Genomic DNA, 16738 nt, shown 5'->3' on the forward strand with positions numbered 1-16738 from the left:
TGTGAATCAAAAATGTCTGGCTTTAAAAATGAATTTAATGCAGCACTCTATCCCTTTATAAAACTGTTCAGTAAATCAATCGGTATTTGTTTTATTCACTACAAAACGAGATCAAAAAGCATATATTGATGCGTTTTGGTGTCAATGAAGTTTATCACAAAACCTCCCACTGTTTACAAATAAAACTAAAAAGATGGATCCGCCTAGAGACAGAGATAAACAACCGAGTGGGGCTTTCAAACGCAGAATCACAAGGAAATGCCAAAGGATAATCGAGTAATAATGCTAGCAATGTTGTCGACGGAAGAAAAATGGAATCCAATTCCAGGACTTTCTGGGAGGGCAGCTCCGACAAAACGGTCAACAACAACGAGCAGCCGACTGAGAGGAGCGAAGTGAATGCGATTTACGAAGCACTGGCAGCCGTCAATTTAGACGCTTAAAATTTATGGGAATACACAACATATTGTCAATGGCAGCCTACTCCAGAAATAACGTTGCGATGATGATCCGAATAGCATCAGTGCCAAACTGGGACTGCGGAAAACTGCTGACATAAAACTTCAGAAGCTGTCCGTCAACTGAAAATTGGCTGCCTTCCGAACCAAAGCAACGATTTCATTCGGCGAAAGGGTTAACTGTTCCACAAATTCCAAGCAAGCGCACATAAACTTCATCGCATCATCCGGAAGAAGGAAAACTTTTCGGGAACGATTGAGCTTCCACCTGTTCCAAGCTACGTAGATGATAGATGAATTGCCCTTATCAAGAATGTCACGCAACATGTTCATCCAACGCTGGAGTAGAACATCGTTGCAATGATCGCACAACAAAACAATCGAAAGATAAACAAATGTTGACATTTAACTTTTTCCAGACAACTTTGCCACCATTAATGCCGTCATAAAACTAAACGGGATAGGATCAAGCAAAATAGCTTCAGATAAAAACAATTCAGTCTGCATATTATCTTCATAAAAACGATATTAAAATGTTTTGCATTTGTTAGCGATTTTATGAAAGCAAAACAGCTTTTCACAAATGGCTTATGGAAAATTAATGTTTATGCTATCGCCATATTGACATTATTCCATTTGCTTTTTTAAAATCTTCGTTTTTCAAGATGTTTTATCCTTTAAAATAACTTTATTCTCATCAATTCATCAATGAGCAGTAATAGAGATTACGAAAATCATCAAATTGTCTCGGCTGAGAGCAATGATTAACATTACATATAACCATATTTTGTTGCCTAAATTATAATTGATTAGTCAAATCAACGTTTTCCGAAGGCGGATTTATTATTTTCGATCTTCCGAAGCACATTTCACATAATATTTAATCTGTCACCTTAAAATAGACCCCAATATGAGTTATGAAATTTATGAGGATTTTTGACAAATTCATTTTTGAACAATATTTATGTATCCCTTTTTATCTTGACTGATGCTTTATTTTTAGTGCGCTTAGCAAGCGTCAAAGGCATGATACCAAATGGCTTTTATGGTACTTTTAATGAGGATTTCAAATGGTTCTCAATGCATTCGTCATGAAACCTTTTTGCAGCAAGTCATTCTTAAAATGTCTCTATAATACACTCTTTAGAACCTTCTTCAGGGTGGGCCAACTAGACAGATTCTAGTCTTAATGAGGTTTTGGTGGATGTAATAAAAAAAAAGCTATCTAGACCAGGGTTTTAAGAATATTGTTTTATAGAAGCCTTGTAGTACTTCATAAAACGTCAAATGTTAGTTGGGATGGCACTAGATGCTATACTTTATCTGCTTCCGTTGCATCAATTTATCCAATTAGAAGCTGAAAGGAGCACTTTAAGGGTTCAACGGACAAAGTGCTTCCTTGAAGGTGATCTTACCGGACATCTTAGTATTCTAAAAATGCGTGATATTGATTCTCTTTTTCAACACACGATTAAAGATTGAACAATCGTGTGGGAGCAGGGGTAACTGCTCTGTAATATTAATGTAATATAAATTATAATATTTCGAATATCTGCATTATGTCTGATAGTCAAGCAGCTTTAAATGCTTTAAAATCATCAACATGCAAGTTCAAAACTCGTATGGGAATGTGCAATGTCACTTCAGAAATTGGCCTGTCGAAACCAAGTGTGCAGTGTTCACTCGGTTGTCTACAGAAGCAGGTCACTCTCAATGTGTGTCATGCGATCGTCTGTTTACTCGGCAGCGACCATTATGTGGCCCTCCTCATTGTTCTTCATCAGCAGTACCGTTTAGTGATAAGTGTGTGCTCCATTGCTGCAATGGAAGCGCTCTGCCCCCTGCTGGCGAAACTGCCATACAATGAAACTCCTGGAAGCGGCTCCCGTTCTGATGGAGGAGGCTTATTGGATAGTGGAAGATAAAGTGTTTATTGTACGTTTTGACTATAGTTTTAATATGTATTGTATAGTGAACAAGAATCCTCGGCTCTGTAAAGTTAATTCAATTGAGCCTTATCAAATAAATTTAAAAAAAAACAGAAACCAAGTGAACATATATTAGGTTTCTGGCCACTGTGGAATTTAAGGGAATGAAAAATCCGACACATTACCTAGGCTAGGATCAACTCAACAATGCAAAGGATCAGTACTACAATAGATCAAATTACTAGTCACAGTGGTGTTATGTCCCGAACAGAGGAAAAAAAAAATCAGAACTATTCTGTGGATTTTTTGCTTGTTTTCTTAAAATGGAGATCAAGAAATGGGAAACAAATAAAGCTAAGACCAACTACAACAACACATCCATTTCTAGGCAGTCGAAGCGGTTCATAATTCCGAACATTTCAATGACTAGCAGAATTATCAATCGAAAGATCTCAGTGTCTATACTGGTTTGATAACAGGACATTGTCCTTGTAAATATCTCTTGAAGGGTGACCAAATCGTTTCAAATGGTGGTCATACTAGTTCAGAAATCTGTCACTACGCTACGCTAATGTGCATATAAACTTCCTATATAAGCTGTATCTCGAGATTCTGCACAGAAAAAAAAAATCTGAATTTTAACTATCGCGTAAAATTTTCGTTTAATTTCGAGCTATACTTGACATAAACAGCGGAATCGTTTACAAACTTACATACAATATTGTAAAAGGTTACTATCCTCATCAAAATTGTTTAGATGACCATGCCTTTTCGGATGGTGGATACTAGATCAGAACTCTCTCACTACACGGCGCTAGTGGTGAGGTCGCTATAAACATTGACTGTCTTCAGATAAGTTGTTCAGATGGCCACGGTATTCCCGATAATGTTCACATTAGCTCAGAACTCTCTCGCTACGTGCATGCAAACTTCATGAATAACCCAATACTAACCTAGAACTACTGCTGTTTAAAAGGTAAATTCAAACACTACTGATTTTTGGCTCCGCAAAGTGTCACACACGACTGAGCCTAATAAATAAACGAACTAGTTAAAAAAAAAATTCATGAATATGCTATGTCTCGAAGCTTACCCTGCATGTTGCTGTGCAATATGCGTATTTTCGGAACTGGGGTGACGTGTAGAGGCCAAACATCTATGCTGGATACTAGAAAGGGTCTGGTATAAGAGAGGAGCGGACTGGTTGGTTTTGAGCCAAACGAACTGTCAAAGCCAGAGCCAATTGAGCAGCGCCTATCTTGATTGCATTGGCAGTGTTGCCAGAAACCACCTAGGCATAGGTTGCCAAGGCAGTTTGTTTTGAATCCGCTCCTCTCTTACCACTGGACACCATTTTGAAATCCAAGATGGCGGTAATCTGTTTTAGAAAAACTGTTGAATACCCCTCAATAATTGATATTTTACCGACGTGTAGAGGTCAAAAATCGATGTTGGAAGCCTTGATGGCGTCCACTGGTTTAAGAAATACTGCCAACAATATGGGTACTTTCGGAACGAGGAAAACATGTAGATGTGGAAATACGGTGCTCAACACCATTTAGGAATCCAAGATCATGTCCATCGGTTTTTGAAAAATTGAGTATTATCGGAATAAGGACAAATTTGGAATCCAACATGGCGATCATCGGAGTAAGAAAAAAAATAACAAATACCCTACAATATGGGTACTATCAGCCATCATTTGGGAATCCATAATGACGGCAAAAACACCCATATTGTAGGGTATTTAACAATTTTTTTTTTCTAAAACCGATGGCTGCCATCTTGGGTTCCAAATTGACGGAGGACATAGATGTTTACCTCTACACGTCGTTCCCGTTTTGAACATACCCTATTGTAGGATTTGTAAGATTTTACTCAAAACATGATGGCCACGATATTGAATTTCAAAATGGCGGCGGACATCGAATTTTGATTAGTACACGTCGACCTCGTTCCGAAAGTACCTATATTGTTGGGTATTTGACAGTATTTGTAACACCAATGGGCACCATCAGAGGCGCGTCCACCTTCAAAGATGTGGGTGGGACAAGGTACTATCAACCAGTGGAAACTAACAATTTTAAATTGGCTCACACTGGACTAGTCTATCAGTTTCCAGTACATCGATGAACGTACCCCATTCTAGTCGAAATTCTAGTACTACACTACGTTTATTTTGATTCGCTATGAAAGTTTGACAGATAAAATGAGGGGTTCATGGATTTTCCTATGTTTTGAGGGGTGCATCGATTAGCTTGGGACCGAAGAGAGTACCAGAACTGAGCCAAAAAGTTGAGTACGTTTCTTCGGGACCTTCTGGTCTTAGAGTTTCCCTCTATGGTACTATGGTATCATAGAACTTTTTTGAATATTTTTGAAATCGTGAACTGGTTTCGGAGATTTATAACCGGAACATGTTCTAGTTTGTAAATAACCATGAAACCCATCATGTGACACATCAAATTACATGAGAGTTCAAAAACCAGTTCAATGGTAGTAATAATCACAGCACAGAACTATACGGACCGTAACGTGGGTAGATCACCTTTTCGTGGTACGTTACGGGATGTAAGATCTACCACCGATTCCTAGTTCTGACTGCTTCAAACTAGGGGAACAGGATTTTTCAGTAATCAAAGGAACACATCTTAGTCTTTGTTACTTTGTATGCCTTGTTGATAGTGACAAGACTCGGCTTTGTCCACCGAGGATGATCTTGAAACAAGAAACAAATTAGTTACTTAGTCTTCATTATTGTGATTCCTAATCTTCTATTCGTTGTTCCCTAGTTTGAAGTGATTAAGACTAGGGTTCTGATGCATGATCATTATCGGTGTAATTCCTTAATTTTGTTGCTAAGGAATCAAATTTTGACTGACAAAGGGCGCGCCTTTGGAGGGTGTTTCAACACTCCGAAGGGTATAAATAGCGGGACCTTTCAATTAGAGTCGGATCCTTGCGATAAATGCAAGAATGACAACTGTAAAATAATCGAATACTTCATCATTTCCCAATAGTGATGGAGTAATACGACATGGACTAAACTAAGGACATGGGATATACTACAATAGATCAAATGACTGGTCGCAGTGGTGTTAGGTACCGAATAGAGGAAAATAATAATACGGACTACATCCGGCCATGTTACGGGAACCCCCGGCCCCAGTTTCTAGCTACTTAGGGCCAAAATCTATCACCTTAAATCACATCAAAATTAATCTTTTCTCATCGTACCAGCACTTCAGGTGTGAATTTCTATTAAGTCAACTTTCCATTTCTCTATATTCGAGGACCAACGAGATAGGGAGAGCACGACAGCCAGAACAGAAATTTATCAGGCATATATCCAGAACGATTCTAGAAGTACTTTGTAGAGCATCCAATGCAAAACTCGATAGCTGGTGAACTTGATTTTTCCATCGACATATGGAGAGTAATCTGCTCCTCATCGCAAGTTGGTCCCATCTGCGTTTTTGTCAAAACTGAGGTTTTGACACATTTTCAACTTTTGATGACGCATATATTTGCGTCACTCTTGACTTTTACTGTGAGCGACATGGATGCTCACCATTACGTCGAGCCCGTGCCCTCATACCTAATGCTATGTTTACGAATCATATGCGATTTTTTGTCGGTAGATGATTGTACATCATAGAAACAAATTTGATATACTATTTAGCATTCTACCTTTTATGGGAATTAATTTTAAGCTACTCTTTGAGAAATGTATTTCGGAGCATTTATAGCCCACAGCGCACAAGGCTGAAATAAATTATGATCAAACTGTACACTTTGTAGAAAATTCCAAACTCTTACCTAGTAATCGGAACTGGGAAAGCTTGAGCTTGACAGAACAGTGCCAAACTGGTATTGCTAGCCTTGGTATAGGATCTACTGTTCTCATCCGACGGAAAAGTAGGGGCTTTAGAGCCGATGGGTTCTAGGCATGGACAAATAATTTGGTGAGCATTGTAGCAAGCTAGACTATCCTGAACGTTGGGAAAGGTACCTTCGCTTACTAAAGGAAACAAGAACGAAGAAGTCAATTACCGATACACGGGAACCGGAAATGCCTGAGCGTTGCACATTATGGTCAACTGTTTTCCTTGTTCAATGCTGATAACGAAAACGGCAGCATCATTGTTGAACGATGGCGGCTTAAAACCAACGGGTTCTGGTTCAAAATGAAAAATGTAATGATTTTGCAAAAACAACCAAAATCTCCACATTTGTCTGACAGTTGGGATAGAGTATGGAGCGGGAATGTAGAATACCTGTAAATCGGTACGGGAAAGGCCTGAGCATTACAAAGCAAGGTAACGTGCGTTCCTTGTCCACAGTTGGCAGCGTACTGAGTGGCATCATTGTTGAAAGCAGGTGCTTTCGATCCGATGGGTTCTGTGGGATCCCAATAAAATATTTTGAAGTAAGTTCCTCGCCCTTAAACCTGAACATTGGAAATGTTAACCATTGAAAAGAAGGGAAAACTACCTGAATATCGGAACCGGATACGCCTGTGCTTGACAGAGTAATGCAACGCTAGTGTTCACGGCAGCGTCGACGTAGTTCATCGAATTTGTGGCAAACGATGGAGCTTTACTGCCAATCGGTTCTGCAGGACGTTGAACATTCAAATCAAACTCAAAAAGGAATCTACGCGAACGACAATTTTGCCTGAATCGTTGGGAATCGGAGACACACTGTTGATTGACTTACTTGAAAACGGGAACTGGGTAAGCCTGCGCCTGACACAGCAGTGCAATGCTGGAATTGATGGCCGTATCCAGATAGGTCATGATATTGGACCCGAACGAGGGAGCTTTGCTACCGATTGGTTCTGCGACAGGAACCATAAAAACGAGCGAATGAGAATGTAAGAAACTGTATCGAAATAAGCCTAACTGGGAACCTAGGGTACCATCTGTTGCTCTGAACAATAGTTTTGATTCCGCAATGTGACTTACTTGTAAATTGGAACGGGAAAAGCCTGCGCTGGACACAACAATGCCAGTGTACCGTCAATGTTAGTTTTAACGAAAGCCATCGAATCCGAGGAGAACGATGGGGATTTGCTACCGATTGGTTCTAGAGACAGGTGAATGATAAGGAAACAATGGATTCAGTTCACAAATCTTGAAAGAATCTCTGAACAAACACCTGAACGTTGGGTTGGGCTAGTTGCAATCGAAATCGAAATCGACCAAGTTTGTACAAAACATACCTGAAAACCGGAGTCGGATAGCCTTGAGCCTGACAGAGCAGAGCAATGGTGTCGTTTGTCGGTGCCATCATGATGGTAATGACCGTTGTGGAGGAAGATGGTGCCTTACTCCCAATCGGTTCTGAAAAGTTCAAATATCGCAAGGTTTATAAGACGTCCAACGGAGATGCAGTGAGAAGCCTGTGTTGGAACGTTGGGTTCCCGTTTTCATTGCATCGTTTCTTAGTAATTCATTTCAAGCTTGGACAACCTGAAGAAGATCATCCAAAGTGTTCGAATCGTCGGAAGGTGTCCTGAGTTATGTCCTGGGCTATTCGGATAAAGTCCTAAATAAATTTGAGGCTAGAAGTGTTTCATGGCTTCTAGGGGACTTGACATGGATGTAGTTCAGCAGACTGCTCAAAATGTTTTGTCAATCTATCAGTGGAAGACATCAAGTGGAAACAAGAGGATCGCTGAAGTATTTCAGAGCATGCACCTTTCGCAGCTAATAAAAGGAGTTTCGTTTCGTTTCTGAGGTAGATTTTAAAACCAAACGATCAAACTGACGTTTGTCAGAAAACAATCTTGATACCCGATCCAGGTTAGAACTGAATAATAAACGAATTCGCTATAAGACACCATAGGGGAAAACTTTGCGCGAGTTTACAAGCGATTCTATAAAATGTTGAAAGGTTTTCCACATTTCAATATTAAAGGGCATACATGAAGGGCTTCGAAGAGCTTCCAAGCGTTGTTCAGGGAAAATATCACGGCCTTCATGTGAGAACGAGAACACAGCTCAGCTCTCAGTATCACGATATGAAACTATCAATCATGATCCTTCGTGTAATTTTCCACTATTCAACCACTCGTGAGATTAATTCTCATTTTGACGACATTTAGGGAAGCAGCAATATGTACTCGGTACAGTATCAATCATATCAATAAATGAGTTTGTAATTGCAATACACTGACACGTTCCATCATGACAAATAAATTGATGAGATTTGAAGGAGATCTCTATCATCGTTTTCTCATCTGATGATAGTGACAGTAACCTCTTTAAAAATCGCGTAATATCTTTCATTGAAAGTGTCAGCCCTGATCGGAATGCAACACTATTTTCGAATCTAAGATGGCGAATTTAAATATAAGATAGAGGCATTCGGCCAAAACTCCAATAGCCTCACTTTTTGACGTAGGACCATAGCAAGACCCACTATAATGCGTCACCGTCAGTTTTGACGAAGGGGTTCGTCCGTCACATGGCAGGTGTAACGCATGTCAAGTTGCTTTTCCACCATCTTGGCGACTTCACATCGACGCTGCGTTATACCCCGTTCACATTACAGCGTATATCACGTGATATACGGTGTCTTGCAATGAGCACTCATACATCTAGTTTTCACTGGAAATCCTTTGTATGAGTGCTCATTGCAAGACAGCCTATATTACGTGATATAGGCTATAATGTGAACGGGGTATTAGTCCGTCAATTTCGATCAGTTTCAAATTTGACGCTGATCTTGACTGTGACGCAATATTGTGGGTACCGCTTATGTCTTTGTCGAAGGTATCGAAGCAGCGTCACGAAATCTTGTAAAGATTTAAATGCTTATAACTTGGCTGTTTATGGATATACACTCCCGATCATAAGTTTGGGGTCACCCTTTAAAAAATATGTAAAAGTTTTTTGCTCATATCTCTGCCATTTTACGAACGATTTTCGATCTTTACAGGTTATTTGAAAGGTATTGACTGAAATTTAGGTTGTATGTAACTGGTTCAATACATACTACAATTTGTGTGTACTAAAAGTCTTCCTAAAGTTTCAACATTTTCCAAAATTCACACTGAATATTCATGACTGATTTCCATATATTTATACTAAAATCCCAAGTAAACCTACAACAGCGTCAAATCATACTGCGAGGTGACCCCAAACTTTTACAAACGCCAATACCGCAATGATTCTATTTCCCAAAATCAGGACATAGAGCTTCAAATAGCAATCGGAATCCAAGGTCCTACCTAAACACCGGTACCGGGAAAGCCTGAGCCTGGCAAGTGAGCGCAACGGTTGAATTGAACCCGGTTCGTAGTACGGCAATGGACTCCGACGAAAAGGAAGGCCCCTTACTGCCGATTGGTTCTGAAAATTAGAATCACAAACCTACGCTGAATCTTTACCATTCACGGGCAATTACGCGAATATGATCTGAATGGTGAGATAGGGTTACCAGTCGTACCTGAAGACCGGAACTGGGTAAGCCTGCGCTTGACACGTCAGAGCCGTACTGGAATTGCTGTGGGTGCGAACCGCTACGGTAACGGCATCATTCGAGAATGAAGGCGATTTACTGCCAATCGGTTCTGAAACGGTCGATTTTGTACGGTTTATAGGTGTATAAGTCAGAATTCAGGTTAGGTTTCCTTTTTGCGTGTTTTCTAAATTTATGAAAAAGATAATTGCACGCGTACCTAAACACCGGAACGGGAAAAGCCTGTGCTTGACACGTCAGAGCCGTAGTGGTGTTTTCGTGCGTGCGAACACCCATGGTGACTGCTTCACTTGCGAAGGAAGGAGACTTGCTACCGATGGGTTCTGAGAGGAATAAATTCATTTTACTCATTTACAAAATTTGAAGATGTAACATTCCTGAACGCAACATGTTGGGATAGGATAACCTGACCGTATTTAGCTACCAGATAGGACAAAAGAATACGATACTGGTGTTGCAGCGTCGTTCCAGCAAGATCTTATAGCTCGACAGAACTGGCGGTTTGGCACCGATCGGCTCTGAAAAGGGATATGTAGTCGATACGGTTGCTATTTCCCTACTTCAAATGATCACAACAAGTTGACCTGAATGTTTGCCTCTAACCCCGGTTCTCACCTAAAACTTGGTGCAGGAAAACCCTGTGCCAGGCACAGCAGCGCAGTATCCGTTCTCGGACTGACCTCGACAGGCTTCTGCATGAGCGCCGGAGTTTTCGGCGGGGTACTTGAAATGGGTTCTAGAGAACGATTCACAATTACTTTTCATCTTGTGGAGGGACAGCGGCGAGTATTATGGCCATGAATGCTGGGATAGGAATTGACCGACTAAATTGGAACAGTACCTGAAAACGGGAACCGGGAAGGACTGTGCCGGACAAAGCATGGTCACGTTATCGTGGAACTGCACCAGCAGCTTGCGGCTTTCGTCACCCGAAGTCAGCCTAGGAGCGACGCTACCAACCGGTTCTGGCAAGTAAGAGAGTAAACAGTGGATATTTGGTCAACAAAAAGTTACCTATCCGTGGTTCTGAATGTTAGGATGAGGGTCCCAGGAGTTCTACTTCGCTATAGTTGATTGTAAGAATACGTCCCACATTTGTGGACATGTCAGCTGCAGGAAGCGTATTCGAAATCCAATAGTCGTGAACACCTGATTTTTGTACGATGACTCCAAATACAAATGCTTTTTGTGTCATCCGGAGAAGCAACCGATGGATTTCTGCCTAAAGAAGAAGAGCTGGCAGTCCCCAAAACAGAGGAAGAAGGAAGATAACAACACATCCATAATGCTCAAATTGACACCGTGATTAGAGTAGCAACAAGGTGCCGCGGTAGAATTTGCCTTCTGGTGAAGATGAATAAGAAGAGAAAGCAACTAACGGCGGAGAACTCAACTGCCAAATGTTGCTCTCAATGACGAACAGTTGAGGGCCTGTTTCAATATTACAAAATGCAAAAGGAGCTGAGGGTATCCTGACAACGTGTTGCACACCACGAAAATTGCATGACGAGACGGTTGGTATTCAAATAACACCAACTTTTTTGCGTAGCGTAATATAAGAACCAACCCTGAACGACGATTATTTTCAAATGAACGATAGGTCACCCGCTCACAATATCTGATTTGTAGAAAAATGGACGATAAGTCCGACTAAAAATTGTAGATATAAGCTCATCCTACTGAAGGAGATAACGATCAGGACGGAATGGTAACTGAACGAGGGTGGTTGCTAGGGACGCCGAATTTTAAGACATGTCTTCATTTTAAATACATTTGACTGAAAGAAATGTTTGGTATATTTCTTGTTTTGGGAAGATGTTAGAATATACGTTGAAAAAAGCCTTCAATTTGTGAATTCTAATCAGCATGTTTAGATTTTTGCTGTAGGAATAAAGATTTCGTCTTCAAATTTTAGTATCCACAGGACTTAACCGAAATCTTCAATAAGCTGTAGATACATCGTGATTAACGTGCCAGTTTGGAAGCATATCTCAGGGAAGGCATTTGAATTTTTGAACAGCTGACGGTCTTCACAATAATACTTGTTCAACCTTGAGTCTTTAAAAATATCCAGTAGACTTAATTGAAGTCTTCGGTCAGCTTGAGATACTTCGATCAGCCGTAGATACTTCCTGATCAACCTACCGTCATGGGAGTCGTCAACCTACCGCCTCGAAGTCGTCTTTCTAATTTTAAGTTTAAGATACTTTAAATGAATGAGCTTCATCAACCTGAAGTCTTGAGATCTTTCAAATAATTTCCATGATAATATCTGTTCAACCAGCAATGTTGCGATAATATCTGGAGGCGTCATTAATATTTTTTAAACCGTTTCAGAATAATACTTGAACAATCTGAAACCTTTAAAAAATATCAAAATATTGAAATATTCGATCAACCGGAGATCTTTGAAATACTTCCTGATGTCTTGAAAGAATATCTGGGAGATGAAATTTGAATTTTTGAACACTTGCAGATTTTCAGAATAATACTTGATCAAACCTTAAGTCTTGAAAAATGTCCAGAGGGCTTTATTCACGGCAAATGAATCTTACTCATATTGGAGTCCCGTTCACTCAAACGTAAACGTGCGTGACTTTTTCTCATATTTGAGTAAAAATTTACTCATTCTATGAGTGGGTAGTTTTGCGAATTTGAGTGAATGGGACTTAAATATGAGTCAGATACATGTGCCGCGTTGATATCTAATTGAAAATCCGTGAATATCAACGAAGTTCTCTAAAATTCAACGAAGTTACCTGAACGCATAAGAAGGTTCCTACTCTTCCGAAGTTTTATAAAATTCTAAGAAGTTCTCCAACATTCTACGGAGTATCCTAAACGATTCCGAAAGGTTATATACTTCCCCAGAATTTCTTGATCTTAAACTTAGTTCTATACCCAAGCAACACGCAAGTCTATAGCAATTTATATAACCTTTACATAACTGGATTTGACTGTAAAGAAATTTACTCAACATAATTGCATGAAGATGTGTTACTTGGGAAAACTCAAATGAAGCTCCCTGCACTTCTTTCCAATCCCTTGAGCTTATCCAATTTTCCCTGAACCTCTATAATGTTTCCTGACCGTGGGAAGCTCCGTGGACTACTGGGAACTTCCGTCAATCTTTACAGTTTCCTGAACTTCGAAGATTTTTCCTTACATCATTTAACTTAAAAATGAATTTCCACCAGAATTGCTGCACTTGTACGAATTTCACAATGTTCCTTGATCATCTACCTTATCTTTACTTCTAGAAGTTTTTCTCAAATTCTATGAAGTTCCGTGAACTTCTTTCAAGTTACATATTTTTTTCCTAACTCTCTTAATCCGACCAAGATATCAGCATGTCCACGAACTTCTAGAAACTTCCAAAAAGACCCTGAACCCGAAGTTCCCAAATTAAACCATGAATTTCTAAGAAGTTTGCTGAACATCTTCAATATTAAGCTACTACAAAGATGACCGAACTTCAAAAAAGTTCTCTGAACTTTTACAAAATTCCCTGTACTCCTATGAAGTTTTATAAAGTTCCTCGAACAGCTACCTAATCTGCTTAACTTCTATAAAGCTCACTGCATTTCTACGAAGTTCCCGGAATTTTTACGAATAACACTGATTTTCTGCAAAGTTTGCTGAACTTTTCCACGTCCATCAAACTTTAACGAAGTGTCCTGAATTTTGAAGAAGGTCCCGGATCTTTTATGAAGATTCGTGAAATCAAACAAACTTTCATCAACTTAAAGGAACAACCCCCAACTTGTACAAAGTTCCGACTTCTACGAAGTTTTCCTGAATTTTTACAAACCTACCAAATATCTACGAAATTCTTAGAAACTCTGCCAAGTTCCAAGAATTTCTATTAAATTTTCTGAAAATCTACAAAGTCCCTGCAGTTTTAAGAAATCCAACGAAAAATCTTTGAACTTCAACGAAGTTTCTCGAATTCGTACAAAATTCGTTAAATTTATCTTAAGTTCGCTACATTACTACAAAGTTTGATGAAGTTCTACAAAGTTCGCCTAACGTATAAAAAAATCTACTAATGTTTTGCAAAATTCTTTTCGTTCGCCGAGCTTTGTCAAACTTCACTGAGCTTTTCCACAGTTAGATGAATTCCAATGAAATGTTCAGCGCTTTTAGAATGTTGCCAGAACTCCGAAGTTCTTTAAAATTCAACGAAGTTACCTAAACGCATAAGAAGGTTCCTATACTTCCGAAGTTTTATAAAATTCTACGCAGTTCTCCAAAAATTCTACGAAGTATCCTTAACTCCTCCGAAGGTACATATACTTCCACAGAAATTCTTGATCTTAAACCTAGTTCTATACCCAAGCAACACTCAAGTTCTATAGCAGTTTGTATAACCTTTATATAACTGGATTTGACTGTAAATAAATTTACTCAACATAATTGCATGAAGAGGTGTTACTTGGGAAAACTCAAACGAAGCTCCCTGACGAAGCTCCCTCCCTCTTTCCAATCCATTGAGCTTATCCAAAGTTCCCTGAACCTCTATGAAGTTTCCTGAACGTGGGAAGCTCCGTGGACTACTGGGAACTTCCGTCAACCTCTACGAAGTTCCCTGAACTTCTAAGATTTGTCCTTACTTCATTCAACTTAAAAATGAATTTCCACCAGAATTGCTGCACTTGTACGAATTTCACAATGTTCTCTGATCATCTACCTTATCTTTACTTCTAGAAGCTTTTCTCAAACTCTACGAAGTTCCATGAACTTCTTTTAAGTTACATCATATTTTTCTCCTAACTCTCTTAATTCGACCAAGATATCAGCATATCCATTAACTTCTAGTAACTTCCGAAAAGACCCTGAACCCGAAGCTCCCAAATTAAACCCTAAAATTCTAAGAAGTTTGCTGAACATCTTCAATATTAAGCTACTACAAAGATGGCCGAACTTCAAAGAAGTTCTTTGAACTTTAACAAAATTTCCTGCACTACTATGAAATTTTATAAAGTTCCTCGAACAGCTACGTAATCTGCTTAACTTCTATAAAGCTCACTGCATTTCTACGAAGTTCTCGGAACATTTACGAATAACGCTGATTTTCTGCGAAGTTTCCTGAACTTTTCCACGACCATTACACTTTTACGAAGTGTCCTGAATTTTCAAGAACGTCCCAGTTCTTTTATGAAAACTATTGTTTAGACTTTCAAACGAAGACTTTTAAATTTCACCAATTTACCAACAAATACTAAACATTTTAATAAAAATAGGAGTTTTATAATTTTAAAGTATCCAACTTGAAAATTCCACAGGAGTTAGCAAAATGTTTCAAAATGGCCAAATTTTCATGCAAATCGGAGATAATTGAGTCTGAATTTCATTTTTTTTGCTATTTGGTTTCCATGCTCTGGAAAAAGACTGGACGGATTGCTTGATAAATTTTACAGTGTCATTTGATCAATAATTTGTTAGTCCAGCCGGGCGTTAGGTCAGCATTCCATTCAATCAGTATTTCAATTTGATCAATAATATTTCCGTCAAGTCATCAGGTTTTGGGTTAATCATCCTGAACATCAACATCGTCATAATGCTGTAGTCTGTATATTCGTTAGCAGCGAATTCAGCTTTGCCAATGGAAGTGCGAAATCCACCATGGGTAAAATTGCCAATTTCTTCAAAGCTGGATGCTGATCCCGTTCAAATGGAAGCAACTTACCGAATTGCAGAGGAGAAAATGCTTTTCATAAAGTTCAAGTCAGAAGAATCGGTGCTACATCATTGCTGCATAGCTCTGAGCAACCGGGGCAGTTGAGGTATGCATGTCGTCTGCAGGAGGCAACGTTCAATACGAGTGCGAATGTACGATCTTCTACCAGAGGTTCCGGGTAGTGATTTAGTATTGGTTCTCGGGAAATATGTTTAAGTAAAGCATGTTATCGGGGAAAAATTCCCAGTGGAGTTCGGTCTCAACATGTACACAGGTGTACGGTGTGTATATATGGAAATGAAAAAAGAAACAGCAAACAACAGCTCAATGAAAATAGCAAACTTTTGAAATGTTTAAAATTATGGACGCTTAAAACTAAACAAAAATCGTAGTTAGTTCCGTGGCATGGAAAATATTATAGTTTAGAGGTATTCCATCCAGAATGAGCTGAACAAATCTGAATCGTGCTCGATCATCATATTTTTGATATGAATGACCAATTATTTTCCGCAGATGAAAATACCATTTTGAGTAAACATTTCAAGAGTAATTTTTGAAAAGGACTTATTTGTTTTGTACACACATTTTTTTAATAAATTGTAGTTCGAATACAATTGGTTGTAGATAAAAACTGACTAAAAATTAGATGTAGCGAACAAATTAGGTTTTGCGGAGAAAAAACCACTTATTTATGGCAAAAATAAACCTTAAATTCAAATAACAAACAAGACATTTTTTTTATTGTATGGACATTGTTTTATAAAACTTGAAGATAAAGTGGACGTTTTGAAAGCAACGCCAGAATGGAGCAACTTCTAATAAAAAAGTTTTTCTAAGAGTAGCTTTTTGTGAATTTTTGAATCTTTGATTATTTACAATAAAAATAAAGTTGGATGATAGAATATGATTCGGAAGATCATTTCAAATCATAAATCTCATATTGATAAGCTGCCTAAATGTAACCCTTTTAAAGATATTTCGAATTAAGTAATCAAATTTCAGAAAATATGACCTTTCGTTATTCGTGATTCTTCATCAACATTGGTAAGTTTTGCAAAATATATTTATGCTTACCTCCAAATAAGCCTTAGACAGCAGGATAATTGAATTTTTTTTTTATGGGCAATGATTAACATTTTTACTGAAATTGAACCATTTTGAATCTTGAAAATAAAAATCAAAAT

The 16738-nt window shown here is 38.7% G+C and overlaps 1 protein-coding gene across 2 annotated transcripts in view; it reads right to left on the bottom strand.

Moving 5' to 3' along the window:
- Dscam1 (Down syndrome cell adhesion molecule 1) overlaps positions 1 to 16738 on the bottom strand; it is a 199238-nt gene that overhangs the window by 107883 nt on the left and 74617 nt on the right. Inside the window, exon 7 of one of the 2 annotated variants that reach the window (XM_065231435.1) lies at positions 7106 to 7226. The exons of the other annotated variant lie outside the window; for it this stretch is intronic. Coding sequence (XP_065087507.1) covers positions 7106 to 7226 — 121 coding nt within the window. The remainder of the gene's footprint in view (positions 1 to 7105; positions 7227 to 16738) is intronic. 2 annotated transcript variants of the gene reach the window in all.

This window comes from Ochlerotatus camptorhynchus, unplaced genomic scaffold (assembly GCF_037179485.1).
Source record: "Ochlerotatus camptorhynchus isolate MF236.1 unplaced genomic scaffold, CSIRO-AGI_Acam_v1.1 ptg000357l, whole genome shotgun sequence".
Lineage (NCBI taxonomy): Eukaryota > Metazoa > Arthropoda > Insecta > Diptera > Culicidae > Ochlerotatus > Ochlerotatus camptorhynchus.